This window comes from Recurvomyces mirabilis, assembly GCF_035927965.1.
Source record: "Recurvomyces mirabilis strain CCFEE 5264 chromosome Unknown scaffold_7, whole genome shotgun sequence".
In the NCBI taxonomy this organism is placed as follows: Eukaryota; Fungi; Ascomycota; class Dothideomycetes; order Mycosphaerellales; family Teratosphaeriaceae; genus Recurvomyces; species Recurvomyces mirabilis.
Genome location: NW_027041941.1, coordinates 565,305 through 579,503, shown reverse-complemented (window position 1 = coordinate 579,503; position 14,199 = coordinate 565,305). Strand labels below are relative to the sequence as shown.

The following is a 14,199-nucleotide window of genomic DNA, read 5'->3' as shown; positions in this document are numbered from 1 at the left end:
AAAAGTCGACGCTAGCGGGGAACCATCGATTCACATCTGAAAGCAAGCACTTCAGAGCTTCTTCCTGTATGCTTTTCACCATGCAAACACATATTCTTCCTCACAGCTCACTGATAGCGGTAGCAACAGCGTCGCACCAACATGGCGACCAACTCGATCAAACTTCTCACGGGTAACAGTCATGGGACGCTGGCGAAGCTCGTCGCCGATAGACTGGGCATCGAGCTGGCGAAAGTCATGGTGCTGCAGTATAGCAACAACGAGAGTAGTATTTCTATCGGGGAGAGTGTGAGGGATGAGGATGGTATGTCATATGAAATTACGAGGTGAAGATGTGTATGTACGCATGCTAATGGTGTGTCTTTGTGGTGATATAGTCTTCATCATCCAATCCACGGAGCCGGGCAACATAAACGACCACATAATGGAACTCCTCATCCTCATCAACGCCTGCCGCACCGCCTCCGCCCGCCGCATCACCGCCGTCCTGCCCAATTTCCCCTACGCCCGCCAGGATAAAAAGGATAAGAGTAGAGCTCCCATTACCGCCAAACTCATGGCCAATATGTTGCAGACGGCGGGCTGTAATCATGTCATCACGATGGATTTGCACGCGAGTCAAATCCAGGGCTTCTTCAATGTGCCTGTTGATAATCTTTATGCTGAGCCGAGTACTCTGAGGTGGATCAGGGAGAATTTGATGGTGAAGGATTGTGTAATTGTCAGTCCGGACGCGGGAGGGGCGAAACGAGCAACTTCTATCGCGGATGGGTTGGATCTGGGGTTTGCGCTGATACATAAGGAACGCGCGCGGCCGAATGAAGTCAGTCGGATGGTGTTGGTGGGTGATGTCCGAGGCCGGATAGCTATCATCGTGGACGATATGGCGGATACTTGCGGGACACTGGTCAAAGCAGCAGACGTAGTGATGGAGCACGGTGCCAAGGAGGCCATTGCGATCGTGACGCATGGGATTCTGAGCGGGAATGCGTGTCAGAAGCTGAATGGGAGTCAGTTGAAGAAGCTGGTGGTGACGAATACCGTGCCGCATGATGAGAAGAAGAAGTTGTGTGATCGGTTGGAGACGATCGATATTAGTCCTACGGTGAGTAAACCCCAGTCTACTCCGATGGGATGAGGATGTGCTGATTTGTTTTGTTCGTTGTAGCTTGCGGAGGCCTGCAGAAGAACACATAATGGCGAGTCCGTGTCCTTCCTCTTCAAACATGCGCCTTTGGACTAGAAGTTCAAGGCTGCGAATGGGTGGGAGGGAGGCGTGGGCGTGAAGCGGGAATGAACGAAGACTGCTCAGAAGACGGGACTAGAACGGCGAAGTCTTCGCACGCTCCCATCAATACCACGGCGGCTGAAATCACTGCTTGATGGCGTTTGAATAGATGGATGCCTGCGGCCATCACTCCTGGGTGTATTCGTTATACCTACTTACATGCATCATTGATGCTGAGCGCTGGCGCTGGCTCGGCGTAGATAATCCTTCACGGCTACAGTTCAAAGCTCGTATCATCATCTCTCCCATTCGCCACCTTACCTTCCTCTGCTCCGCTACCTCATCTGAGCCCGGTCGACATAGTTGACGGTAAGCGATCGGACTGCATTGCCGACGTTTGAACGCTCCTGCTGGATGGTGAGTAGATCTCTTCATATCCACAGGTAGTTGTAAGTAACGATCGAATTCGATGCTCAACAAGCCGGTATAGTAGACTACATCAACGAAGACGCTATCTATCACACTGATTCGTACCGCACGCTCTTGCCGCACAATCCTCAGCCGCTTGATCACAAGCAATTGCTAGACAGTTCTTAGCCGTTTGACCATGACAAAATCTGAGGGTCGATATGACTTGTCACCTGACAATTTGGCATGTGTATCTGCTGCCACGAACGTTCGATCATGGATGAATGTCAGAATAGTGCGGGACATGTAGCAAGATTGCGGTCTTGATAGCCAGTGGAGCAGAGTTCCGGAGATGCAGATTGGTATCCCGTGTGATTAACAGCGATCCAATCCACTGTGGCGCAAACGACCTCGCCGCCGAACTTTTCACTGTGGCTTTGATTAATGAGCCAGGGTGAGACGATATTGGTACAAGTGTCTGCCTGTTCCAAGTACAGTCCTCACATTTATATGAAGCTGAGCTCGTGGAGAAGCTTCGCGAGCAAACGATGGCCACGTTGTATAAAGCAAAGCAACAAGCCGAGGGTTCGAGGTCTGAATTATGTTGTAACATAACAGCAAAACGAAAACGTTCGGAACGCTACGTGCTGTAGAATCAGTACAGGAGAAGCAGAGTGAAGAGTGAAGGACATGATGAAAGGCCAGAAGCACAAAAGAAGATGAACTTCTCACTTTACCAAAGCCGGCTATCACGGTCACTGCTAGGCAGTAGGCTCTGGAATTCCCCACCAGATTGTATTTTGTGCCGCCGGTCGAAAGGAGCACCTTGGCGATGAAGGAGGAGGAAACTCGGGGTTTCGCTGCTTTTCCCGGCTATCACGGTCACTGCTTTGCAGTAGGCTCTAGAATTCTTTCAACTAGATTGTATTTTGTACCGCCGAATCGATCGAAAGGAGAACCTTGGCGAGGAAGGAGAGAGGAAGACTCGAGGTTTCACTGCTTCTTTTGGTCGGCCGGCACCCGTGTACTGTAATATCGCCAGCCTAGGTGTTGGTCGTGTTCAGTTTCGCGGCCAGTCTCACCCGTGTACTGTAATATCGCCAGCCTGGGTGGTTCGTCGTGTCCAGCCTCCGTAGGGAGGGAATGAGCTCGCTCGGAATCGAACCGAGGGGACCTTCGGGGCCCGAAGGCGAAGAAGGCATGTTAAACCACTACATCACGAGCCCGTATTGGTGGTTGATGGATGAACACACTGTTTGAACGATCTATATTGATTATCGGCGGCACTTCGGACTTGGTCGCTGTGAGTGATTCTGGGCGGGCAGCTTGCGATATCCCAGATTGTGGTAATGTACGGCACCTATTGGCGAGCATTGATCATGATAGAGGTAGTCTTGAGAAGGCAAGGAAGTCGTCTGGTTAAGGTGGGGACGAATGGTGTTTCATTACGAGAGATCTGAATACGGTCAGTACTTAATCATGTTGCTACAAGCAGCAAAAGACTTACTGAGACATCTATTCGCACAAGCATTCATCGATCTCGTGGTCACCACTGCTCGAATTTAGCTAAAGCTGGTGGCCATACACCAACTGAATATCACATTAACGAGTCCGCTGTGCCACACTATGACCTAATTACACGCATGGTCATGGACGCCACTGTTTGACAATTCAAGATCCATGGCACGTATTGCTTCGAGAGTGTGGCTGCGTGAACTGAAAACTCATGCATCGGGCGAGGAGTATGCGCAGCGAAAAGCAGAGTGAAGTGAAGTGAATGGAAGAAAGCCGTCTGACTAATCCCGTTCTTGCCCGAAAGGGGAAGTTATCACATGCTTCGAACATTTATACGACACTGCCATTATAGCACTCCACCATTTCCAAATAGCGAGACATGAGCATACCGATAGCTGGTCGCATGGCCGGCATCGACATGTATGCAGCATTTCATGCATCACGAAAGAACAGAGCACAGGTCTTCTTCCAGCAATGTCGACAATTCGCCGCATCGAAACGATCACGTACAGCCACGCCCAGCCATGCCACTACCGATGCATATATTCCACCCGATAGTCTAGTCCACGATGTGAACGCTTCCGGGTCTACGCCTCGCAACGAACAGCGGAATGGGAGGCCTTATCTGGAGCACAAGACAGCAAACACTACCACACAGACACCCATCACGGTTGAGAGGACCTTAGATGTTAAGGATGGCGAAGCCGATGCTGCTGCAACCAATGCACAAGATTCTGATGGGAAGGACGACCATGTGGTCGCTGGCAAGCACACCACCAAACCAGACAACCGTGTGCGGACTTCGAGGGAGACCAAAGCGGGCGCTACATCGGACGACGTACCAAAGACAGCCCGGGAGCAATCACGTCTAGCTCGCAAGATGCGTAGAATCCAAGCAGGCACGCATAACAGAGACAGTCAACTACATCTACAGCAGGATCCTGGTCAGGTCGAAAGCGTGCTCGCGAAGCTGGACGAGCTCAAGACATCAGAGCCGAGCGTGTGGGCAGGATTCGAAAACAATGCTACTCCGGTGCAAGCCCGGAAGCCTCTCAGGCCTTTGAGCGAATTGCCTCTGGAACAAGAGACAGCAAAACCTACGAAGCTCGAGCCAAAGCCAAGGAGAGAACCCTGGCAGATTCAAAAACGAGTCACTGAGCAGAAGTTTGGCGAGACAGGCTGGCAACCACGAAAGCGCTTATCGCCCGATACACTAGAAGGGATACGTGCTCTTCACGCTTCGGACTCGGCCACTTACACGACAGAGATGTTGTCAGCCCACTTCAAAATCACACCGGAAGCTATACGTCGGATCTTGAAGTCAAAATGGCAGCCCAACGACGAAGAGTCCGAGGATCGCAGGGCGAGGTGGGAGAGGAGGGGAGCGAAGAAGTGGCAGAGTATGGCTGAGCAGGGGATGAGGGCGCCTGCTAAGTGGAGGGCTATGGGTGTGGGTGGGGAGGAGGGATTGAAGGAGGAGAGGCTGCCAAGACGGAGAAAAAGCAAGGGCGAAGACGGGTTGAGTTGGGATGATGTTGTTGGTGGATTGCCAGAGCATGTCGAGGAGAGGAGCAGGAATGACTCGTTGGCTGATAGGTTGTTGTGAGCTGGTCTCACATAACAGTGGAACATAATTTTGTAGGGCTACTGTGTCATGACACAGAAACAAAGCTCAACATTTAGCCACGATGAGTCTTTTTATACTCGACCTTCCGGAGACTTCGGTAATGGTAGCGCTCTGTTCGATAAAGGTATGCTTGTAATATCTGCATGTGTCCTGCTACCACCATACGACTATACTTCTAGAGCCTGTGCCGACCCCACTCCTGCACCATCGCTCACCAACCCAGCAACCCCATAAACCTTAAGCGGAACCTCAATATCGAAGCTCTCGGCCATCAATCTCTCCTTCGCGATCAAGACAGTCCCACGCTCATCAGTACCCAGCTCCTCCAACAACCCATAATCATGATCCTCTTCTCTCCCCTCCTCGTACCCATGTGCCGGTACCGACCGCGCAGTGATAAATTCGACCCTCAACCTCCAAACCAAATTCACACCCGTGGTCTCAAAGGTAGGAGTAGCTGAAGCCGGGATCGCCAGACTGAAGGACACAGTGCGCGCGAACAGGGTATTCTCTGCCACAGAAGCGTACGTCTTACGTGTGACGCGATTGATGGAAGCCGTGCTTCGTAGAGCAAGGGATGGATCTACGCGTTCAGCGCTTTCGAGCTCGATGAGGATGGAGTATGTGGGCGCTTGATGCAGCCCTGTACCTGGACCGGGAGCAGTAAAGTCAATTGTCCCTGTCACGGCTTCGCCGAGGCGGTAGGCAGGCCGGAGAAGGGTGAGGACTGCGACTGGTTGGCCTGAACGAGCAATGTTGAAGCGATTGGGACTTGCTGCGGCCGCTTCAGAAGGGTTCTGTGAATTGGTGGGGACGTGGTTGGAGCGGAGGATCGCGAGGTCGATTGCTTCTCTGATTGTGCCGGGGGAATGGTCTGCGAAAGTGTCGTTTGGCGAGGACATTGGGGAGTGTGAGGGTGGCGAGGTGGGTGAGAGAAGTGCGCCGTTGGTGTCGCGGGTTTCGGAGAGTAATCGTTCAGTGTAGCGTAAGAAGTCTTCTAGTCCTTGTTTGGGTGTCTTCTGTGTCTTCTGCGGCTCCTTTGCTAGAAATGTTGGCAGGCCAGATATAGAAGGTGTTCCGGGTGTGATGCTCTTGCTCCTCGCAGCATCCTGCAGAAGTACGTATGGCGACATGAGATCATGCCCGAGCGTCTCGCCACGAGCATTATACGACCCAAGCACGCGGAACGGTATCTCGACTTGCTTGATCGCTTGTCCACCCGGTCGTTGTATACCCAACGTAAGATAGTATTGCACCTTGATCGCACGCCCACGATGGCTTGGTGGCAATCCACGAGGTAGCGCGAAACTGTAGTTAATGCTCTTGCTCTCACCAGGCGCAAGCCGTAGGTCAACGAAAAGCAGATTCTGCGGCGTCGATAACAGTGGCACGCTGCGTGACCCGGCCGTTGCCTTCATCAACGCCATTGAACTCATATCATCGCCACCAAGCAGTCCGCCCAGCGATTCGCCAATATTGCCCCAGCTGAAAGCGCCAAACATACCTGAGCTGCGCTTTGAACGCTCGATGCCCACAACGCCACCGCCACTCTGCACACCTTTCCGTTTGACTTCCTCGAACGGTGCAGCGTTGACCAGACTACCGTCCAGTATGAACCTGCCCATCGTCTGTGCATAGCCCATCATAAGTGTTTCTGGTTCGGCAGGTTGGCGGTAGCTGGACTGGCGTGAGCGTGGTGTCTGTTGCACAGGGTTGACTCGAGGCAGCAGTCTATCATCCTGCTGAACTAGGATAGGTGCCTCGGACGTTAAAGTCTCATCGCTGTTGTTGCTCATGCTATAAAAGTCGCCACTGCTGCGTGGTGTACTACTCATGGTAGAGGACTCGGACATGACTCGCGTGACAGGGTTGAGGTTGCTCAGGGCACCAGACCATCCTTCAGGCGGCCTGGGAGAAATCGGTCGCTGTTGAGCAGAGTGCATGGTCGAAGGACTTCTAGGTCGAGGTTTGGGAGGCGATGAATCCTTTACTATTGCTGGCTGGGCCGGAAATTTGAATCCCGTATCTAACGCGTTCGGTTTAGAACTTCTGCGTTGTCCGTTGGGTCCACCTAGATTCGGCGTACTGTCCGCGGAGACAGTGCCCGGTCGTCGTCGAGGTGGCCGGAGAGGCAGTGCATCCTCTGCCATGGCTGGTGGCGTACTTGACTCATATAGAGGCGAAGGCTGTCGAGCTGCTGTGATACCCAGACCATGAGCAGTATGTGAAGTCGTCGCACCTCGAGTGGTCACTTGCAGACTCGCACTTCTGCCATGGCCTCTCGCTGGTCGCTTGCCTACCACTGGTGCTGTATGTGGAGCTCTACTGTCACTAGGAGCATCGCTGCCAAGAGACATGATCGATAGTGATCTTCCATGACCCTTCGCAGACCGCATCGCGCTTGGTGGTGTCTTCATGGGCAGTGGTGCCGAGTGCAGACCGCTCTTTGACTCGGCACTCACAACATTGAGCGAAAGTGTTGGCCGATGTCCTCGGACTCCAGGCGCACTTCTTGCTGCCATACCAGAAGATCCAGCTCGCGAAGGAGCTGGTCGTAGTTGTGCTACCGAAGCTCTCCGACTCCCAGCGGCTGAGGGCGCATTCGAAGCCGTCCTTCCGTGACTGTGTCCATTGGCTAGTGGTGTCTCGCTATCAACCCCTTCCTCTTGCTCGCACGTCCTGGCGATGTTCCTGAACGTGATGATGCATTCTATCACCTCTCCTGCATATACACTCGGCTCCCTCCACTGCACGAAGGCACGAATGTTCGAGAGTGCCGACGTGGGTGGCATGGTGCTCGTCGCAAGAGCTCCTCACTCAGCGCAAGCATTGTTGCTGCGCGTCTTCACCATCGATACATACACGGTCTGCACGACCAGACGTGAAGCCGGAGTCATTCACTGCGCGATGGCGTGGTATCTAATAGGGCTAGGTTCATATGTCAACATGGATGACATCGGCCTTGGCATGCTCCCGCTGTCATCCCCAATTTGGAAGTTCTGAAGTGGCCGCAAGAGTTGTCGAGCCGCTTAACCATCTGATCATCGATATAGATGCTGGTAGCCTACCTGCAAAACACGTCTCCAGCGATACTTGGAGCATGCTGTGGTGCAAGCAGCACGTGAAGATGCATGCCAAGCTTTTGCAAGGGCAGGCACCTGCAGCTGCTGCTTGTTTGTGTAACCATTCTCATGCAGCCTTGAGCTCGTGTTCATGGTAGGATAGAATGATTATATACATCCCTGACAAATAAGTACACCACAATGGCTGTGGCCACATCAAGCGGCGATGGCGAGCCCAACGAGCCACATCGGGATATTTTAAGATCATACCAGCAGGAGATGCTCGAATCCAGCCTCGAAAGAAACACGATCGTAGTCGTGCGTTGGAACTCACCCTGATGGCACTGAGGCAGCTCCAGTGGCTGACCAATCTGTCTAGATGCCGACCGGTAGTGGCAAGACTCTCGTAGCCATCGCACGCATTCGCGCCGAGCTCGAACGAACCAGCTCGGATAAGGCATGCCAAACATCGTGCTACCTGTAAAAGGAGAGCACTTGGAGGATTCATCATGTTGCTAACTTCCACACAGCTCATCTGGCTCCTGGCAAATAGCGTCGAACTCAGCAACCAGCACTTCCAAACACTTAGCCTCCATCTATCAGCCTATCGCATCATCTCCCTGACAGGCGCGGATGGCGTCGATAACTGGTCAGATCAGCGACGATGGGATGCAGTCTTACTCAACGTCAGAGTGGTAATCGGGACCCCAGCCGTACTCAAAGATGCTCTTACTCATAGCTTTGTGCACATGTCAAAATTGTGTCTGGTCGTGTTTGACGAAGCCCATCACTGTATCAAGAACGACCCGATGAACGCCATCATGAAGAACTTCTACCATCCGGCCAAATCTCGAGCTGAACATGTACCACATATTCTCGGTCTTACTGCTAGTCCGGCTATCAATCCGAAGGCTGGTAGTCTTCAGCAGCTCGAGGCGAATCTCGATGCTACCGTGATCACGCCAAGGAGGTCACTGGACGAGCTCATGAAGTTCGTCTACCCGCCACATATCGCTATGATACAATACGCCGCTTCCGATGAGCTAGGCTACCCTGGGGCTGATGGTGTGTGCTCGGCTCTCGAAAATGCTGCGCTACACTACGACTTCTCGAGAGATCCTTATGTGCTTCAGCTTCGCAGATACGATGACGATAAGGCGCGTCGAGACATGCAGAAAGTGCTGGAAAAACAGAAGACTCACTGTAGCGAAGAACTCCGCGTTTTGAATCGACGAGCAGCCACTATGTATGCACAGCTAGGTGTAACAGCGGCACGAGAGTTTATCCTGACCTGTATCGAGCGATTCGAAGCATCGACTGTACAGATCATGGTCATGCCGGATACGAGTATGCATGAGCAGCAGCACTTGTTGACGATACTCCAGAAAATTCGATCAAATGCCGCGACACTTTGCGCTGGTGCAGTCGCCTGTCTATCATCCAAGGCTGAACGACTCGTCAGTCTGTTGTATGAGCAAGCAGCTCAAGTCGCCGGAGCTGGCAGAGCCATCATCTTTGTAAGAGAGCGGGCAACGGTTGTGGGTCTGGCTGATATATTGTGTCGTTCATCGAAGCTCAAGTGCTTGTATCAAGTTGGCGCATTTGTCGGTACTTCCTCTTTCGATGGCCGTTCGAGCATAGCGGACCTCGCGGAGCTTAGGAAGCAGGCTGAAGATCTTCGACACTTCCGAGAAGGCAACAAGAATTTGATTATCGCCACTAGTGTGCTGGAAGAAGGCATCGATGTCCGTGAGTGCAACCTGGTCATCAACTTCGACGCACCAGATACACTTATCGGCTTTCTGCAACGGCGTGGTCGTGCGAGGAAGGAAGGCTCGAAATACTACGTCCTCGTGGAAGAAGGCAACGACAAGATTGATCCGTCGAAATGGCGATCACAGGAAGAGCAGATGAAGCAAGAATACTCGGACGAGCAGCGCGAGCGACAGCTTGCCGAATCATTGGACGAGAAAGCGATCAACACACGTGTCTATCGCATACCTTCGACTAGTGCACTACTTACGCTCCACGATGCCAAGGCTCATCTCCATCACTTCTGCAGCGTCAGCACATTTCAAGCGAGCAACTATATCGATACAAGACCTGACTACCATGCCACATCCACTGTGGACCCATCCGGCGAGAAGTCCTGGACTGCAAGGGTAACGTTGCCTTCATTTGTCGATCCGAGTCTTCGAAGTGCCAGCAGTCGTGGACCGTGGAGAAGTGAGACCGCGGCCATCAAGGACGCAGCTTTCGAGGCATATATTGCACTTCACAAGGCTGGACTGTTGAACGATAGACTCTTGCCTCTGGTTAAGGCGCCAGTCGCTGACGCTGGAGGGCATGTCGATCAGCCTAGCATTATAGAAGTGGCTGCGAGGCTTGACTCATGGGTGGTGCTCGCCAAGGCTGTCGAAGCACAGCGGACACAGTGGCATGCTGCAGAGGTCTCCATTACTTCGTGCGATGGCCAGTCGTTCGTGATCACCATGCTACTGCCGGTCCCGTTGACTGCCGTGCAATGCTTCATGCTATACTGGAACGAAGCAACAAGCTACACGGCCACCATTGCTGCTACCAAATTACTTAATGTCGAGCCAGAACAGCGGGCTGAGCTCCGACAGCATACGCACGCGATGCTGCAGATGTTGCATTCTTCGCGCATGGCGCAGGACAAGAACGACTTTCCTTTCCTGCTATACATGCCAACACATATTCAGGTTGTTTGTGTCCCTGCACTGAAGCGCTTCATATGTTGGAATGAGGACAACATTGATCCGGCGCTCGTATATGTCGCGGATCGCCCGGGCAAGCCATATATCCTTCAGCGACTTGCGACCGGATCCTTTGGTGAACTCGATCTCGTCGTCACTGCTTTCGCGAAGCGTAAGGACTTCCTGCACCCTGTGGCTGAGCGCCTGTGTATCAATACTGCATACACTAGCGAAGAAGTCTTTCCGGCAAAGGACTGCACCGTTCATACAACGCCGTTCGAATACTGTCTGTTTGCTGCCTTCATACCATCATTTCTACATCGCATCGACACACGGCTCTTGGCAGAAGACCTTCGATCAGGGTTGCTTCGAGACCTGCACATCGGGGACGTCGATCTAGTTTCCGAAGCCATCACCGCGCCTTCGGCTGGTGAAGCCAGAGACTACAATCGTCTTGAGTTTCTTGGTGATTCCATCCTCAAGTTCTGCGCCAGTCTACAAGTGACATCGCAGCATCTCACATGGCCTGAGAGATTTCTCACGCTGGAAAAGTTTCGGCTCGTAAGGAACTGCACGCTTTGCCAGGGTGCACTAAAGCTTGGCCTTGACCGTTATATCCTCACAAAATCTTTCACGGGAGCCAAGTGGCGACCGCCATACGTCAGCAGCCTGCTAGCTATTGATTTGCCTGAGAAGCGCTCGAAGTCGAGCAAGACTGTCGCAGACGTAGCTGAGGCTCTAATCGGTGCTGCATTTGTGGATGGTGGGATCGAGAAGGCGTATCAGAGCATACAGATCATCCTATCCGATGAGGTTTGGCATGATCTCGGTAATAGTATCGATACATTGACGCCAGCTTCCGTCGAACCTGGTCACGATCATGCACTGGCGCAATTGGAGGATATGATCGGGCATCGCTTCACAAACAAGACTCTGCTGCTGGAAGCTATCACCCACGCCTCGCTACCCTTTCAACGCACCGGCATGTCGTACGAACGTCTCGAGTTTCTGGGCGATGCAGTCCTAGACCTCATCATTGTGCCGAAGCTATACGCCCACGAGCGGAAGCTTAAGCACTATGAGATGCATAATCTGCACGAGGCGCTGGTCAATGGAGTGTTTCTAGGGTACTGCTGCATGCAGTACAGTGCGGTCCAGCAATACAATCAGATTGTCAAGACGCAAAGTGGCAAGTACGATGTGCAGGAATCTGCAAGGTTATTGCACCTGCATGACTTCGTCCGAGCAAGTGGTCATTTGCTTCACGCCAAGCAAGCCTCACTGGAAGTCTTTGATCGACTTCGAGTGCCCATCGCGGACGCCTTCGCAGAAGGCAAAGAATATCCCTGGCCGGATCTAGTGGCTATGGCACCTATGAAATTCTTCTCGGACTTGGTAGAGTCTACCTTGGGTGCCGTGTTTATCGACTGTCACGGCAACCTGCAAGCATGTGAGACTTTCTTGGAGAGACTCGGAGTACTTCCCATCATGCGCCAGATGCTCGAAGGTCGTATGGAGACTATCTCACCCAAGGAGAAAGTCGGTATCCTCGCTGGTAACGACAGTGTGGTATACAGCCACTCCATGCAAGATACTGATGGAAGAAGGTCTTTTGTTTGTGAAGTCATGGTCGGAGAAGTGATGGTTGCGAGAAGGGAGAATTGCGGGAGCAAGAGCGAGGCTGAGGTCAGAGCTGCGGCTGAAGCTGTCAAGATTTTGTCAAGCAGGAAAAGCTCAAGAAATAAGAGGGAGTTTGTGGAAGGCGGCGCGGGTGAGATGGAGGTTGAGGACGGCGCGGTAGATATCGTGCCGGCAATGCAGTACTGATAGAGGCGGCAGAAGCGATCCAGAGTATCTCACCAAACGGTAATACAGGTCCTGATAGGTCACACCGAAGTTCCAGCGCTGTAGCGGCAGATTGGCTTCCACGGACCTGCTACCCGCCAAAGCACGAGAGAGCTCATGAGTTGTAGAGGTTTGCGATATATTCAACCACGAGGAAATTCCGATAGCCTGTTCTAAGTGTTGCGAGGAAACGTTGTTGCAGTAGTCGTACCGCGTCGCTCCTTCCCTTACATAGGCGTAGTAAGCTAAACATGGCCAAAGTCTGTGTCCCCATGTGCAGAGACCCTCACCACCTGGTCTTGCAGCACCCGATGAACAGAACGTAGTCTACGGCGGAAACAAAACGGCTCGTCCACCTCGATCAATGATCATAGGCTGATTAAAGTCCCACCGTTGAGGGTCTGAGGTCTTCGTTCGCATGCTTCGCTAATACTGGGATATCGTTCTTCGTCACTCCGCGACGAGACCACTGTGGCGTTCGTCCGAGAACTTTTCAAGCTCCTGAGCTTCATTGTCATCCCTCGATGGGCAGTGGAAAGGGAGAGACACCTTAATCCGCTCTCGATCCCATAACTTCCTACCATAGTATGGAGTCGCTCGAGGTCCTGCCCTTCTCCGATCGGTCTCGTCCTGTAGCACCATTCACCAAAATTGTAGTAGTACTTTGGGGCCGGTGACCAAGTCTTGCATTGAGTCGCTGAAGGGGTTTTTTGCGCAAGCAGGAACGTGCCTACCTGTCAGATCTGCTCTCGCTATGATAACGAGCACACATCCTGTCAACGTCCGTCAGGGGCCCAGGGCTGCATAGGCGAGCATGGGATCATGTATGCATGATGGCGCCATAAGTGCCTCAGGCTAATTTTGACGCAAAGACACTGCGTGTCTTCGTCAGTGGCGCGGCACAAGACCATTTCACGATCTCCAGTGCTTATGGCTTGCCTAAGCGTACCAGGCATGGAAGTCGTATACCACATGCAGAACGAACACGGTTGTCGCCGGTTCAATCAAAAGACGGGCGAATCGGCCAATACAGAGCAACTTGCCGCTCTCAACTAAGAAGAGAGCATGAGCTACGTCCCGTCATACTCGTTGCACGTGTATACGCGAGGAAGAACGGTTCGAAGGCGGAAGTCGAATCCCCAACTACACCCGGTTGATCTTGCCTGCAGAACGCCACCCATCTAGCCGTTGGTTGATGCCGCACGCGAGAGCCCACGGGACTTGCGCAACACGCCCACGAGCACAGGCTGGGCGTACAGGGTATTGCGGATGCGTGGCAAAAGGCCGAAATATCATCAAGACGGGTTGACGAATGCCACCGAAGTGCCACGATCTGTGCAACGACTTTATCGCCGGGATTGTGTTTCATTGCCATTCCCAAGCCTCGTTGCGCAGTAAAACTGGGGATCACGTGTAGGCTGCCGTCTGCCTTTACATAGGTACTTCGCAATGTGTACCTCGTGATATGGGCAAAACAGTCGAACATATGTTGCCGTGAGCTTCCATATCACACGCACAGATGTCCGCGCGCGAAAAAATATCCGCTGCACCCACGGGCGAGCCACGGGAAACTGAAGGAGGACGGATCTGCTCGATTTGCCTGGCCCCAAATCTATATAGTACTCGGTACATCTTTCCTTCGGGGTCTGAGTCGATCTGGTATACCCTTTAAGGTTAGACAGCGACTTGTCTTGCCGTCTTGAAATAGCATTGGCTCGGAACGGCTGCTCCACTCAACAGCTATTGGATGTGAGCACGAGAGCTTATGCGGCTGCTCATTCAGACACCCTACCTCCG

At 52.7% G+C, this 14,199-nt stretch overlaps 4 protein-coding genes and 1 non-coding gene across 5 annotated transcripts; 3 read left to right on the top strand and 2 right to left on the bottom strand.

Moving 5' to 3' along the window:
- Positions 1–141: 141 nt before the first annotated feature.
- PRS4 (ribose phosphate diphosphokinase subunit prs4) lies at positions 142–1,138 on the top strand (the record flags this gene model as incomplete). Its single annotated transcript, XM_064836134.1, has 2 exons — positions 142–304; positions 378–1,138. 2 exons carry the CDS (start codon positions 142–144, stop codon positions 1,136–1,138), a joined length of 924 nt encoding a protein of 307 aa, XP_064696343.1.
- A 1,642-nt stretch (positions 1,139–2,780) lies between these two features.
- On the bottom strand, positions 2,781–2,862 carry LTS14_003429. Its single transcript has one exon. It is a non-coding gene; the product is annotated as a tRNA-Ala (tRNA).
- A 668-nt stretch (positions 2,863–3,530) lies between these two features.
- Positions 3,531–4,757, top strand: RRG9 (Required for respiratory growth protein 9 mitochondrial; the record flags this gene model as incomplete). The annotated part of the gene is made up of 1 exon (XM_064836133.1): positions 3,531–4,757. The coding sequence occupies one exon, from the start codon at positions 3,531–3,533 to the stop codon at positions 4,755–4,757; it is 1,227 nt and encodes a 408-aa protein (XP_064696342.1).
- A 188-nt stretch (positions 4,758–4,945) lies between these two features.
- On the bottom strand, positions 4,946–7,570 carry RGP1 (Golgi membrane exchange factor (Ric1p-Rgp1p) subunit; the record flags this gene model as incomplete). Its single annotated transcript, XM_064836132.1, has 1 exon — positions 4,946–7,570. The coding sequence occupies one exon, from the start codon at positions 7,568–7,570 to the stop codon at positions 4,946–4,948; it is 2,625 nt and encodes an 874-aa protein (XP_064696341.1).
- Positions 7,571–8,041: 471 nt separating this feature from the next.
- Positions 8,042–12,384, top strand: dcl2 (Dicer-like protein 2; the record flags this gene model as incomplete). Its single annotated transcript, XM_064836131.1, has 2 exons — positions 8,042–8,158; positions 8,371–12,384. 2 exons carry the CDS (start codon positions 8,042–8,044, stop codon positions 12,382–12,384), a joined length of 4,131 nt encoding a protein of 1,376 aa, XP_064696340.1.
- Positions 12,385–14,199: the final 1,815 nt, after the last annotated feature.